Here is a 15,327-nt window from a genome sequence, read left to right as displayed (position 1 = left end):
GTTTAAACAAAAAAGAAAGGCTTTAACTTTAACATAGTAAAATTACATATAACAAAATGGTTATCAAGCAAGAATTACAGTTACAATATTTATATCTATTTTATCTTTTATCATAACTAAGGAAAACTATAACTATAACTAACCATTCTTTAACTCCATCAAAGACTTCAGAAGGATATAATATTACCTAAGCAAACAAGAAATAAGAAACTTCAAGCTTTAGAAATGACAGAGACATCTCGCTGCCTGGACAGTCACCCAAAGTTCTTTTGTACCGTTGGGGCATCCATCTTCGGCCTACAGGCCCACAGTATCCAGCAGACACATTTTCATGAAGCAGGAAATTCCAAAGACAGTTCAGTCACTATCTGCTGTGTTCTGCAGAATGTCTCACAGACTCTTTCATGAGTCAGGAACCCCGAAAGACCATCTCACCTTCAGGCAAGTTCAGCAGTTCTCTCTCTGCGGGTTCTTTGTATCCAGTTTATGCAACAGTCCAGGCAAGAGCAGTTTCATGCCCAAATGGCTATCAAACTCCATAAGGAGCCTCTTTGGTGCCCATCTTCCTCTTGAAGAAGATTGGTGCTACCAGGAGCAGACGTGTCTCATTATCATGAAAAGCCCTAAATTATTAAAACATTAAATGCCATATTCTGCAGTCTTTGAAAGATATGAAGAATGCCTATCTAGCTGAAATATATCTATGCACATCTAGAAAATCTAACTAACATGACTAAAAGCTTGACAATTATTGATGATTATCCATTAACAACCTATATACATTACATTTTTAAATGAACTATACAATCACAATACCTTAATCAAGATTAGAAATATGTATATACATATAACAAAATTGACCTTCAAATTCACACCAATGTAAATTATTCATATCTATATCATATCCCCCTTTAAATGTAAAAGAACATTTATAAACCATATTTGGGAACATGGGCGCAGTTTTTCTCTCCAAACTGCTTCCTGCTGAATGGGGGCGTCGTTAATTAGGTCTTTCATGGTATAACCTGTGTGCCAGGGTCATCTCAGTCGGCAGTTGAGTGAAGTAATTTTTTGAAGGTGTTCACAGCAACCTTTCAGGAGGGCGTGGTCTATCATACCATATCGGGATAGACGCAATCCACAGAGTCTCATCCTCTGTGAAAACAAAAGAAGACCCTCTCCAAAGCATCATATCCTTAGAACCAAATTCTGAAATCATAATACCCTTATATCCATTTTGGTTTAGTTTAGCAGCCCATATAATGAAATGTCTCTCTGCAGTTAGCTCCTTTACAGTCAAAAATTTTAAAGAAAACACAATAATACAAAGAATCCAGACTCTCTGTGAATTTTCCATTTTTACGTGGCTTATTTTTCTTTATTTCTTTTAATCTATAACTATCTGTACTCTGTCTCTTTAAAGACTTTACCCTTTTTTTTAAGACATTAACTTTATTCTTTATATATATTTTTCTCTCTCTCTCAAGCCTATGTACATTCATCCAACAGTGTCTGAATCAGTTCTATTGTGAATCTGTAATTTTTTTACTATCCAGGAGCATTTCTTAAAATGTTAAGCACTTCTTAAAAACTTAAGTTGCACCATTTAGAGGTATTATGATACTGCCTGTGTCCTGCCCAGTCTAAACCTTAACTGCGCTGTTACTATGGTAATTACGGTAGTTCCTGCCTGAGACCAGCACAGTTCATCTTGGCAGAGCTGAGCTGCTCCTGCATCAGAACTATTTGGTGCCCCTGAGTCACACACAGTTCCAGGCACACAGCAGTCCACATTGCCATCAAGCAAGCCATAGCACTTTACTCCAAATGCTCCATTCAAAGACTCTGTCTCCTGCAGGAGCCAGACAGAGATCGCGATGGTGGCACAGCCCAGAAAGCTGGCATTTTAAAACAGCCAGTTTTTTCTTGCTGCTGAGTCAGGACAATTTCTTTGCCGCATGCAACCCACATACAGCAAAAAACTGTCTTAAATTTTTCTCTCTCCTTTTTAAGCCCTCTCAGGTTTTACGTGGAGTTCATTAGCACGTTGGGTGCCACTCTGTTGTAATAGGAGCGGCGGGGCTGTGTTCCGCCACCGGGCTGCCTGCACGACTAGCTTATGCCCCGAAATAATTACACGGAAACTGTATTCTTTTGAACACTGCCTAGCCCATTAGTTCCAGCCTCTTATTGGCTAGCTCTTACATATTGATCTAACCCATTTCTAATATTCTGTGTAGCACCATGAGCTGGCTTACCAGGAAAGATCTTAACCTGCTTCTGTCTGGAGTGGGAGAATCATGGCGACTCACTGACTCGGCTTCTTTCTCCCAGCATTCTGTTCTGTTTACTCCACCCACCTAAGGGTTGGCCTATCAAATGGGCCTACGCAGTTCCTTTATTAATTAACCAATGAAAGCAACAGATTAATACAAGACCCACCTCCATCAGCACTGTATGTGACTCATTACGTTATGACAGATCATTCAACAGTCTACCATAGTCATTCAACAATTAGTCATTCAAACAACAAATGATTACACACTTGCTTATGCCAGGAATGTTCTAGACTCTACTATACCCACCTCTTATGTACCTATTGCTCTGTAACAAGTCATCCCAATTTAGTGAGGTAAGACAATTATTTAAACATGGATTACGCCAGCCTCAGTGGGGTAGAAATTGGGGAGCAATTTAGTTGAATGATTCTTGCTCAAAGTCCCTTTGGTGGCTACAGTTAAGATGTTGGCTAGGAGCCAGGCAGTGGTGGCACATACCTTTAATCCCAACACTCAGGAGGCAGAGGCAGATGGATCTCTGTGAATATGGGGACAGCCTGGTCTACAAGAATTAGTTCTAGGACAGGCTCTAAAGGTACAGAGAAAGAAAGAAAGAAAGAGAGAGAGAGAGAGAGAGAGAGAGAGAGAGAGAGAGAGAGAGAGAGAGAAAAGGGAGAAAGGAAGGGAGGGAGGGAGGGAGGGAGGGAGGGAGGGAGGGAGGGAGGAAGGAAGGAAGGAAGGAAGGAAGGAAGGAAGGAAGGAAGGAAGGTAGGTAGATATTGGCTAGGAATCCATCCAGTCATCTGAGGATTGACTGGGACTGGCGGATATGCTTTGAAGATTATTTGCATGGTGGTTGACTGGAAGCCTTAATTACTTAATTACTTATTGAGGCGGCCTCTCAGTAAAGTTGCCACAGAAGTTTTGATACTATGATGCCATGATGTGATAGTTTCTTTCCCCAGCAAGTGATTCAAGGAAGGGAACAAGAAGAAAGCTGGAATACATTGTGCAAACTCTCGGAGTAGCCAGGCCATGCTATTTCATCCTCTTTGTTGTCATCAGCACAAGCCATTGAGTGCGCCAGTGAAAGAGACATCATAGAATCTGAGGGTGTATTTTCCAGTTTCCATTTGAGTGGAGATAAGTAACTTAAAACATTAACTTAAATATTGTAAAATCATTGTTAATCTATTTATCTGGGATTTTTTTGTGATTTTTCTTTTTAATGAAGGTCTTACAATGTAGATCAGGCTGGCCACAAATTCAGAGAGATCCACCTGCCTTTGCCTCCTGAGTGCTGGAATTAAGTGTGTGTGCTCTCATAGCAGGCCAGGTTAGAGTATATCTAATATTGGGGTGAAATTAAAGCAAATCTTCTGAGAATGTCTTACTATTGTTTGTCTGCCTAGTATGTCTCTATTTTCATCTCACAACTCCGTGCTAAAGTCTCTATATAGTGATGAATGATGACATATCTTATTTTATCAATTAGGAATTGCATTCAGTGTTTATTAACACAAACCCAACTTACAAAACCTGTAACAGGAGTCCACAAGGATTTTGGCCAGACCTGGAAAGGTGACTCTCCAAAGCAAGCATGAGCCCAGTACCTTCTTCCACATCCCGCACTAATCACAGTGTTCGCAGCATTTATTAATACATGATCCACCTTTGCGTTGTCTGCAACACTCACTTTTCTGGTCACCGTGACATAATACATGGCATCAATAGCGTAAAGGAGAAAATACTGCTTTGGTCTATGACTTTAGAGAGTTCAGTCCAAGGTTGTGTGGCCTCATGTGCCTCACCATGATGCCCTAATATTATCAATCTATCAAGGGATCAGAACCATCAGTATCAAATGGCCTAAGGAAATGAGACCCAGGAGTGTGTTCCAGTCATCTCCTAGGTGTTCTTTAATCCAGTCACAGTAACCACCAAAGCTGCTATCACTACATCCCTGCTGTGCGAAAGGCGGTCAGTGTTGGCCAGATTGCGGAAAGGGCACTTCTTCCGTGAAGTTTCTCTTGTGCTCTAGAGACGCCCACGTCCACTAATGGACACAGCCAGCCATAACTTATGGGTCTGAGGAAGTCAACAAATCCAGTTGGATACATTGCTGTCCTACATATCATGCCTCTGCTAGAAAGGTAAAAAAGATACTGGTTAGACAACTAATACGTCCTGTCCTCTTCCAAGGAGCTCTGATACAGATTCTGCTCCCAAGCATTTTTCTGAGACATTAAGAACCAGATAGATGACAATACTAGCTGGGATTTATCCGTTTTAAAGGAGGGAGTCCAGTCAGTTTTGCACCCCAAATATAAAGTATATTTTCAAAAGTAGTTATTTTTTTCCTAGTTAATAAAACTGAGAAAATTAGCTGCTGTGAACATTGTTTCTGGGGATACTCCCAAGGAGATAACTGCATGGTTGTATAGGGGTAAGATCATCAAAGACTTGTTGGAATAGTAAGGACTTGGGATGCATGCATCACTGTATGAGAAAAGAGCCATGTGCCACACATGCAATTTCTGTGCTTTTGGGCTTTTTCTTTCTTTCTTCCTTTTTTTTTTTGTTTTAGAGAAATAACAAAAAGAACATCAGAATCCTCAAAATTATTATCTCTAGATTATGAGATTTTCACAACTTATCTGCATTGCATTTTTATTTGAATTGGTTTGCATGTTTTGAATCTGCTTGAATGTGCATATATTGTTTTCATAAAACAATAGCTCTTTTCAAAAGAAACTAAGGAAGGGAGTGGTCATTTGACTAATATCGTTCCTATTTACATCCCCTTTTGCCTGTAATTTTGCTAGATAAGACTATAACTAAACTTAGAACTTACCCTTGGTGGGTGGTCTGATCTTTGCTAAAATGATGTCATTCTTTAGTGATGGTAACTTTCAACAAAATTAGGGACATGGAGAATTCTGAGGTTTGTTTTATATTTAGAACACTTGGACTTCTAGGTGGGTCTTTTCCTTTTATGACTAGTATAACGCTCTTTTGGAAGCTGTGTGAAGGAAGTGTTAGGGCTGAGCAGGAGCAAGAAAAGAGAGGGATCATGCTAAGGATGTCTGGGAGACAAACTGGAAGACCGTGGATCAGAGAAGGGTTACTTACCTGCATGTCAAGACACACACCCTGCCCTTCTCTTCTGGCCCGGGCCTATCTATCACTCTGCCCTCACTAAAATCATTAACTGCTTCAAGTTTTAAACTTCCTTTGGAAGATTTTTTTTTTTTTGGTTTAGCAAATGGCACGAAAGCTGAATCCAAGTAAATTGGAGGCAAATTAACAGCAATAGCCAACATATTTATTATTATTCCTACCAAACACACTGTTCAGTAACCTCCAAAAATTACACAATGAATGGGCCATTACCTAGAACCCAGCCGGCTATGGTATGAATGTGGCTTCGCCTTTCCAAGACAAAAGTTTAAGTTTAATCTCCAGCTGAGGCTAAGTAAACACGCGCTGATTAGGACTCTGCCCTGAGGAATAGTTCAATCCATTCATGTGACTAATGGATTAATGGAGATTGCTGTAAAAGTCAGTTTGGCTAGGTCTCTTTTAAGCTCTTTGTTCCTGTCATAATATCCTGTTGCCTCCGTTCAAAACTTGACAAGTGAAAATGTCACCACGTATAAGCTCTTTGATCTTTGTCTACAATCAGCCAAAATATACCGGTCTTTCTGACTCAGCATCGTTAGTATTAGAGGCAGAAAATGGACTCAGATAAAGTTCAGTGTCTTATTTCAAAACCCTCACTTTTATTTAGCTCTGTCGTGGTGTGCTCTGAGCTGCCTAAATTGAGCATCTACCAAACCCGGCACAACCTTTCCATCCCGGGGCCTGGCTATGTCGGTATTGATTAGGGCCAGCAAAGTCGCTAGATCTTAACTTCCACTCCCTGCTGCCTCAACAGGTGGCAGCCCACTTCCTTTGTCGCAGAGATAGCTTCCTGGTTCACAGCACCTTTGTCAATGAAGGGCAGAGGAGCTTCGCAAATCTCTAAAGAACTTGCCCATTGCCGGACAGATGTAAAGCACCACACACGCGTTCTTCCAGGAGGCTTTCCGTTATCGTTACCGGGGATCTCTGCTCTTCTGGGGCATTTACGTCTGGTCACATAGCCCCGTCCTGCATACTTCCTTATGCCACATTTCTTAGGACAGAGAGATACTGTGGGAGGACAAGGGAAAAAAGAATGAAGGGGCTGATGGGTTAGAGGTCAGCGCGGCGTTAGGGTTTGTTCCGCAGATGACAGTCCCTAAGTCCCCTCTACTCTAATGTCCCCCTGCTAATGTCGCTTCCCCTGAGAGAGGAAGCTAGCGCTGGACTTCCCAGCCAACCTCCCTAGAAAGGGGCCAAACCCAAACCCTCGCCCCTAGGAAGCCGGGACTTCCCAGCCCCCTCCGCAGGAGGGCGGGGCGAGCGCCAGCCAGCCAATCCCCGCGTCCGCACGTCGCCGTGTCCCCGCCCACGCCGCCAGGGCCCCGCCCTTCCCTGGGGCTGATGCGGCGGCCGCGACGTCAGCCCTCGCAGACCCCTGGGTGGTGACTGCTCCGTGGGCGGGCCGTGGTCAGGCCGCGCGGCGGGGAGGGGCGGAGCGAACGGCGGGAGCGAGCGGCGGGAGCGCGCGCCGGGCCCGCCTCGGCCGCCGCCGCCGCCGGGGGATGATCTGGGCGGCCGCGGGCGGCCCTGGCTAGCGGCCCGTGCCCGTGCTGCGGCCGGCCGGGGCAGCGAAGGTCGAGGGTCGCGTCGTCCTCCTCCCCGCCTCCGGGAGGGGCGAGAGGGAGCCGCGGCTGATGTCAGGTAGGGCGGGCGGAGGCGCCCGAGGGTTGCGGGTCCTGGGGCTCGGCTGCCCGCGGCGGGGCGACTGAGGGGGACGGGAGCGCGGCCAAACAGGTGTCTCGGCGGCGGGTGGGCGAGCGGCCGCCCTTGCGCTCTCCTCTGCCCGGCGGGTCCGGCGGGAGGTGCTCGGGGCGGGCCAGCGCCTAGCGGTCCTGCCCGCCGCCCCGCCCCGGCCTCCGCGCGCCCAGCGGCCGCCAGCCCTGCCCTCAGGTGCGAGCACCTCCCGGCAGCTCGGGTCCCGAGGGCCAGCTTGTCGCCTTGCCTGCCGGCCGGCCGGACACTCAGCTTTGTCTGTGGCTGCCTCATCATGGTTGGAAGTTTCTCTGCGGCTGAGTAAACTAGCCAGGTGTGTTGGGGGCTTGCGGCTCGCACAAGGATTTAAATTTCTTTTCCTCCCCTCTGGTAACAAAGTCTGATGGAATTTCTAGATGGTGGCTAGTTAAACGAACTGCTTTGAATTTGCATAGTCTCAAGCACGAGTTGACTGTAACTCGGATTGAGAATTGGGTTTTTTTTTTCCTTTAAATTTTTATCTCCCTTCCACTCTCAGTGTCTAAAAAACAAGCGGCGGGAATATTCCTTTAGGGTCCCTTACATTCTGGAAAAAAAAAAATTCTAGTCTAGTTTTTTTTTTTTTATTTCACTGTGGATGCCACACGATATTGCCTTTTAGGTCATAACGACTGAAACCGTATTCTGAATTAAAAAGTTACGCAGTGAGAACTTTTATGCATCAAACTGAGTAATTAGGCATCGTGCAAGGAACAGAAATATGGTAATTTACTGGGAGTTGAGCATAGACCATAGATAGCTCTGCCTGGATGCCAAGAAAAAGGGCTGTGCACATTACAGTTGTTTGGTTCTGGTTTAAGTTTGGAAGTGGAACTCTGAGTTTTTAGAAAGTATTTAGAGGACAGTTTTCCAGGCTCTTAGCAGATACACGTCAGATGAGCGTTATGCACCCTGAGCACGTATATCCCAACTTTTATTTTCTGCCATTTTGCTGTATATTTAATGAATGTAAACTTTCAAGTTACCAAACAGTTAACTTTGTTCACCATATGTTAAGTAAAAGGCAAGTATGAGTCACTTAAATTCAGGACTAGTGGAGAACTAGTCAGTGTCTCAGATTTACTTGAAATTTATGTTTTTTCCTGTTTCTCTTACTGAGGACTCAGCATTTTACAAATACTTTGTGGTTACTGGCCACTTAAAGTTTTTTTTTCCCAATCATGTAGCCTATAATTGTGAATAAATTTAATATTAAGAAAATTTTAGAATTTTAGAAGCAGCTTCCTTAAGAGTACATAGAATGAGTTAATGTTTGGTAGATCATATGTAGAGGTGCTCCACTGTGAATATGTTGGCTGTATACTGTTTCTGTGTTGATGTTGCTGAAATGAAAATTGTGTTATGCAGCTTGGCTTTGTAATTCATGGTAATGTAAAGCCAGATCTTGTGGTGAAATTATTGGTTGGAATTTTTGTGTGTGTGGATTTATAAATAAAATGTAAATAGGAATTGTTACCTTAATGGCTGCTATTTACCTATTATACTCAAAAGTTTTGGTTTTTCAGTACAATATTTTTAAAATATTGAGATTTTAGTAAAACAGCTAGTTGAGAATCTTATCAAGGTTAAAAGAAAGATAGATGTTTTTAATGCTAAATCTGGTGGGAATAAGGTCTTTTTAAAAATTTAGTTGGGTGGTGGTGGCAGGCGCAAGCCTTTAGTTCCAGCACTTGGGAGGCAGAGATAGGCTGGATCTCAGTGAGTTGGTCTACAAAGCAAGATTGAGGACAGGCAGGACTGTTACATAGAGAAACCCTATCTCAAAAAAACCAAAAAAAAAAAAAAAATGCAAGATGAGATCCATATACTTACAGGTTATAGATGTCATAATACATCGCTTTTATTCTTTCAAATGAAGAAAGGAAAGGCTTGCTCCATAAAATGTGAAGTTAATATTTTATCTATGAATCTGGCAAGAAACAAATGTCAACAAAAACTCAAGTTTTTGCACCTAATTCATTTGCCCTCCCCTTGGGGCGGGGGGCTAGAATACCCTACTCCATGCCAGTGTCTGTTATGTGTAGAAAAAGGAAGTTGTTCTTTATGAACCAGGGAATCCCATTAGAAGGTGGCAGAAGGCAAGGAGAAACTTGGAAGAAATTACTTGCACCTGCAATGTGAAGTGCATTCAGGGCCTAGGGAGGCATTATTGGGAGAGTCTGAATTTGGAAACCAGATTATTTTACAATGAAAGCTGAATACTGAAGCACATTTTAACCACAGAATTGAAATTATATCCAGCTCCATGTAGCTATTTGCATTCTTGTTGCTGTAGTGTTCTGAGGCTACCAAAACAAAGCACCATACACTGGGCCATTTAAAATGTTCGCAAGGCTATGCTGTCTCTAGAGAATCTGCTGCCTTACTCTAGGCTTTTGTGTCTTAGGTTGTCCTTGATGTTCTGCTATATCACTCCAGCGTGTGTCTCTTACCACAGGGCATTGTCCCCATGTGGCCCTGCAACATTGGTTATAAAAATGGGGTGCCTAGGCTCATAGCATCAAGCTCATAGGAACTTGTTCAAATGGCAAATTTTCAAAGTTCACTGCAGATTTCTTGATTTGGAAACTTGTAACTAGGCTTCCAGATAGGCTAACCACTCAGACGCCTTGTTTCTAGATATAAACAAGGTAAGTGAAAGATGCTGACTGCTAAGATGTGCCCAGGGAAGACCCCTGAGAAGGAAAGAGCTCAAGTAGCTGAGAGAGAGAGGATGGTGTAAGCAAGTGTGAAGACCCTGCAACACGTGGTTAAGGAACAAAGCAAGGAGTCCAAAGCTACAACACACTGGGGAAACAGTATTGGGTAGTACTGGATTAAGGTTTTGGCTTTTTAAAATGAAGTTAGGCAGGTGGTAGAGGCTTTTGAGGAAATGGGCAATGGGGTCTGATTTCACCTGTAAGCAGAAATGGACTGAAGACAGAAGGGAGAAAGAGAAGTATTGGCTAGAGTAGTTGAAAGACTAAGTTCAGCCCAGGGTAGAGGCAGTAGAGCCTGAAGCTAACCGGAAGAGGTACAAGACAGAGTGAATGTGAAGAGTAAGCTTTCTCCTCCTCTGGTTACCTTAGTAACCCTGCTCCCTAAAGATGATCAGTGTTGCAGTTAGTTTTGCTATATTCTTTCTGAAGTGTCTTATGTATATATGACCAACTGCTCCACCAAGTAGTGCAGGGGCGTGTGTAAGTGCATGCCTGTGCCAGTGCGGGTCAGAGTCAGGGGTCTTTCTCAGTTGCTTTGCTCCAGATTTTTTGAGACAGGATCTCTCCCAGAACCTGGAGCTCACCAATTCTGTGAGAATAGCTGATCAGCCAGTTCCTGTGGAGGGTGGGGTGGCATTGCTTCCCCAGGCCTAGCCTTGCAGAGGCAGGTGCCATTGCACCTTGCTTTTTTACATGGGTTCTGGAGGATTGAACCCAGGTCGTCACTGAGCCTTTGCACTTTCCTAGTGGAGTGGTTCTTGGTTGAGGTTGATTTACTCCGGAGGAGAACGCTGGTTCTTGTCCAGACAGGCTTTTGGTTGTCACTACTAGTGAAATGCTATTGGCATCTAGTAAACAGAGGAGGGAGCTGCTGAACATATTATGCGCTAATAGGACACAACAGCACCACTGTTAGCTCTCGCTACTACTTAGTACCAAGATTCAGAAAACGTGACTTAAAATCGCTGAGGTGAGAATATAGGGAGTGGAAGGACGAGGGCATTTTAGTCAGGAAACGCGGGAGGAATAGTGGAGCTAGTGGGGTGGCTAACAGTCAAGCTCAATGAATGGATTAGTGGAGAGATGAAGTGGAAATGTGGACAGAATCATCAAGCAGAGGTTTATACATCATGCTAATTAAAGATGGTTCATTGCACACTTGTAGCTGTAGAAGTCTGTGATGATTCATGGGGCGGCAGGACCACTGTTTGAGTGGAGTAGGAATAAGGAGCAGAAGAGTAGCATGTATGGGGGAGACAGGCTCATCAGGCGCTTCCATGAGAGCAGAGTGGATAACAGGAGAGTGGGTTAGAAAAACAAAGTAAAGTTGGCAGCACTTGGTGCTTGGGCGTGGATGCGAGTAAGTGGGGCATGAAGAGTGTGTCTGTGGTGCCTCGGTACAGTTGACTGCTCATCATGTGAGCCAGGGCTTGACCTCCAGCACCCTACAGACACGTAATCCCCTCTCCCCCAATTTCTAGTTTTAATAATCAGATTCTGAGTGAAAGAGACATAGATTGCTGGGTAGCTAAGATAATTACCAGTATTTAAGGTTTTTTTTTGGGGGGGGCTTTGGTCTTGTTGCCTGTGGTCAAGGTGGAAGTGCGTATTTGATTCCATATGGTTGTGAATCTTAGAGAATTCTGAAAATGATCAAGAGGTTTAATGGACAATTAATAAATTTTCATTTTCACTCTCTAGATAAACTACTCTCTTAGTCAGGGTTCTATTGCTGTGACGAAACACCATGACCGAAAAGCAAGTTGGGAAGGAAAGGGTTTATTTGGTTTCTACTTCTACATCATAGTCCATCGCTGAAGGAGTCAGGGCAGGAACTCAAACGGGGCCGGAGCTGACGCAGGTGCATGGAGGGGAGCTGCTTTGTTTTACATATACAGAAATTTGTGTGTGTGTGTATGTATTAACTATTTTAAAAATGCAATGAAATTGTACTATGTTGGCTTTAGTACTTTGTTTTACAAAATGTCTTTTCTGCAGTTAAAATGAGGTTGTATTGGGGGAAATTCATGATCGTGATGGAGTGGAGAGCGGTGGATTTCTTTACTGTCAATGTCAGTGCTGCTGAGTGGTGACATTAAGGGACCAGGAGTTACAGGTGTTGTGTTGGCTTTGTCTTTTCTGAGACCAGGCCTTGTGGGGCTGGACAACCTTGAACTTCTGGTCCTTCTACCTCTACCTTCCAAATGCTGGGATTACCGGTGTGAACCAACATGCTGCTATTTTTGTGGGCGGTGGGAGAGATAATAGGCGGGCAAGGTTTCATACAGACTTTGGGGGAGAGCCAGGTTAGAGTTAAAAATAAAACCTAATGCTCCGCCTGTCCTTTGAAAAGTCCCCCCCCCCCATTTTCTTTTGTTTGTTTCGTTTTATACTCTATGTACTGTATTACCAATGAAAATATTAGCCACAGGTGCAAATATTTTCCTCATCAACACATGTAGGTCATTGTTTTTAACAGTTGCAGAGTTTAATACTGTGTGAACCAACATATGAGCATATGACTGTCACGAATATCTATAAAAGCTTTAAATTTCTGATCTTGAAGTGATTGTTCAAGGTATATTCAGTTAAGCTTCTAAGATAATTGCCTAATATTCTTTGAAAAGACAGTAAAAGTATGTGTAAGAGTGTGTAGTTCCAGTTAGTAAATGCTGTATGTTAACAAACAGTAGAAACTGTGCCAGTTGCTAGCTTAGAAAGACCCTCTTCCTTTTGACCTTTCCTTAATTGTTGGTGAAATTGATCAGCCTTGACTAACTCTGTGTTTTCCTGAGTCTTTTGTACTTTTATGTTGTTAATCATCTGTCTTTATGTTGTGCACTCATGTTATAAAGAAACAGCCTTTGAGCCAGCTGCTTTGCCCCCAGGACTTGCCCACTGAGTAAACTGGTTTTCTATAGGCCCAGCTTCTGAGCTGAAGAAGCTCTCAGTTCACTGGATAAATGTGCTAAGAGGTTTTCTCTCAGTCTGTTTTTAAAATATTGAAATCTTAGAAGCATTTGTTATTATTAATTATTAGAAAAGACCTCAGCTGGTTGCTTTTGTCTTTTCCAAAGGACTAATTATTTTCATACTATGCCTTGCATAAGCCGTCCCTTCCTTGATGTCAGATGCTGGGTGGATTATGTATTCCATTTCCACGTGTACTTGTTTTGTTTTGTTTGCTTTTCCACACCACTTCAACCTGATGAAATCCTTCTGGTAAAGACTACCAGGTGTCTGTCTAGGGTTAACAAGAGGAAGTGATTCGTTAGCAGTCACGCAGGAGTCGGCACAGCTGCGGAAGAGTAGGTCTCACTGAGGAAGACCAGTGATGTGTGGATAGGCTTTGGAGGAGGGCGGTGTTGAGGCAGAATTCTAGTGTCACAATGCTTAGTACTTTTACAGACACATCGAGACTGGGTGTGGAAAAGGTTAGTAAAGATTTCGCATGGTGTGTGGAGACCATGGAGGTAAGATAATTGTGAGATGTTCTGTATGTGCACCCTTCCCTGAAGCCCCGCGTTGGAAATTGAGCTTGCTTCAGATGCAGAATCATCAGTCAGCCATGCACAAAGTGGAGGGTCAGTCTCACTGATGGCATTTCAAGCGCTGTGGTTTCTGGCAGTCTGTAGAGTTGTACAGCAAATCTATTGTTAATTGATATGCTTTTACAGACATGGTGATTGACCTGCCAGTCCCAACATCTAATTGTTAAATCTTTCTGTTCATCTCTGGTTTGTTTAGTGATGAGAAAGAACATATGCGGATGTGTATTTGAGACAATTTAGCTCAGGGTGGCCCTAGGCTGGCCTTTAAGTCCTAAATCTTTTTGCCTTCACCTTCCAGGTGCTGAGATTATTTGTGTGTGCCACCACGTCTCAGTGTAAGCCTATTTTAAAATGCAGTATGCATTGTGTACTTTCCGCCACCCATTCACCGTTCAAAAATTCCCCATTCCTTGGCTCGCCTTGGTGGCACAGGTCTTTAATTCCAGCACTTATGAGACAGACAGGCAGATCTCTGAGTTCCAGGCTGGTAGACTACAGTTTGGGTTCCAGGACAGCCAGGGCTGTGTAGTGATGTGATCTTAAAAATAAATACATAAATAAATAAAAATTAAATATTTGCACTCTCATTTTCCCAAAGTTTTACAACATTTTTTAGAGTTCTTTAACTTTTAAAACTCTGTGTTTTGGCTGGATCCCATTGCATACACAGATTGATCTGTAGGGAACTGACATCTTTAACATTTTTTTATTGTGATAAAATACACCTAAAATGCTAATCCTAATCATTTTTAATTGTACAATTCCGCTGTTTCATTTACACTGTGATGAACCCATTATCGTTGTCCTACTCTAGAACTCAGCATCCTGTGAAGCTGAAACTCAAACCATTCAAACCCTGAGTCCCATTCAACACCCAAACCCTGGCAACCCAAGTTCTGCCCTGGGACTGAGTTTTACTGAAAGTACTAAGGAAAACCATACGCTGTCTTATGATTGCTTTGTTTCACTTAACAGAATGCCCTCCTTTTATCTGTTTGTAACATTGGATTCATCAATTGTCCCTTGCATATTTACTAAATCTTTTATTAGTTAGTAGATAGTGTGAGTCGCCCCCACCCCCTGTCCCATTTTAGGTTTTTTTTTTTTGTGTGTGTGTGTGTTTTTGTTTGCTTGTTTGTTTGTTTTGTGTTTTTCGAGACAGTTGTTTCTCTGTGACAGCCCTGACTGTCTTGGAACTTTCACTTGTAGACCAGGCTGGCCTTGAACTCACAGCTGGGATTAAAGGTGTGCCGTAAACACCCAACTTCATTTTAGTTATTTTTGGTACTGCTGTGGGGAAAGAATACCTGTGGGATTCTGCTTTGAAGGCCTTAGGGTATGCATTCCGAAGTGGACTTACTGGATCTCCTTTTTGAGACAGAGTCTTACTCTGTTACTCAGGCTGGCCTAGAACTCACTGTGTAGACCAGACTGACTTGAGATCTGCCTGCCTCTTCCTCCAAAGTGTTGGCAGTAAAGTCAAACACCACCACACCCAGTGATAATTAGTTTTAGTTTTTGAGGACCCGCTGTACTGAACAGCTGTCCACAGCTGCAGTTCTATTTTACATTTCTGCTGCCATACACAGAGATTCCAATTTCTTGATTGGCTTGCCAACACTTGTCTTGTGATTGTTGGTAGTGGGGTTCATTATGAGTACGAACTGGCATTTCATTAATGATAGACATATAAGGAATTGTTTTACTTACTTATTGATTGTCTATCTTTTGGACAACTGTTCAAGCCTCATGTCCATTTTGAGTTGAACTGATTTTGTTGTAGCTGAGTTTTAGTTCATCACGTAACATAAGCCCCATAAGTCCCAAATTATTTATATGATTTGGGTTTTATCCATTTTG

General features: G+C 43.1%; 1 protein-coding gene across 2 annotated transcripts in view; it reads left to right on the top strand.

Moving 5' to 3' along the window:
• The first annotated feature begins 6,828 nt into the window (after positions 1-6,828).
• Positions 6,829-15,327, top strand: part of C1galt1 (core 1 synthase, glycoprotein-N-acetylgalactosamine 3-beta-galactosyltransferase 1) — a 34,209-nt gene continuing 25,710 nt past the window's right edge. The window contains exon 1 of one of the 2 annotated variants that reach the window (XM_057780748.1): positions 6,829-7,106. In XM_057780748.1, coding sequence (XP_057636731.1) covers positions 7,100-7,106 — 7 coding nt within the window. In that variant the 5' untranslated portion in view covers positions 6,829-7,099. Of the gene's footprint in view, positions 7,107-7,427; positions 7,492-15,327 lie in introns of those variants that run through there. The other variant, XM_057780757.1, reaches the window with a different exon arrangement.

Source organism: Chionomys nivalis, chromosome 1, assembly GCF_950005125.1.
Source record: "Chionomys nivalis chromosome 1, mChiNiv1.1, whole genome shotgun sequence".
Classification (NCBI taxonomy): domain Eukaryota; kingdom Metazoa; phylum Chordata; class Mammalia; order Rodentia; family Cricetidae; genus Chionomys; species Chionomys nivalis.
The sequence above is the reverse complement of the archived record's forward strand: the minus strand, read 5'-3'. Positions and strand labels throughout refer to the sequence as shown.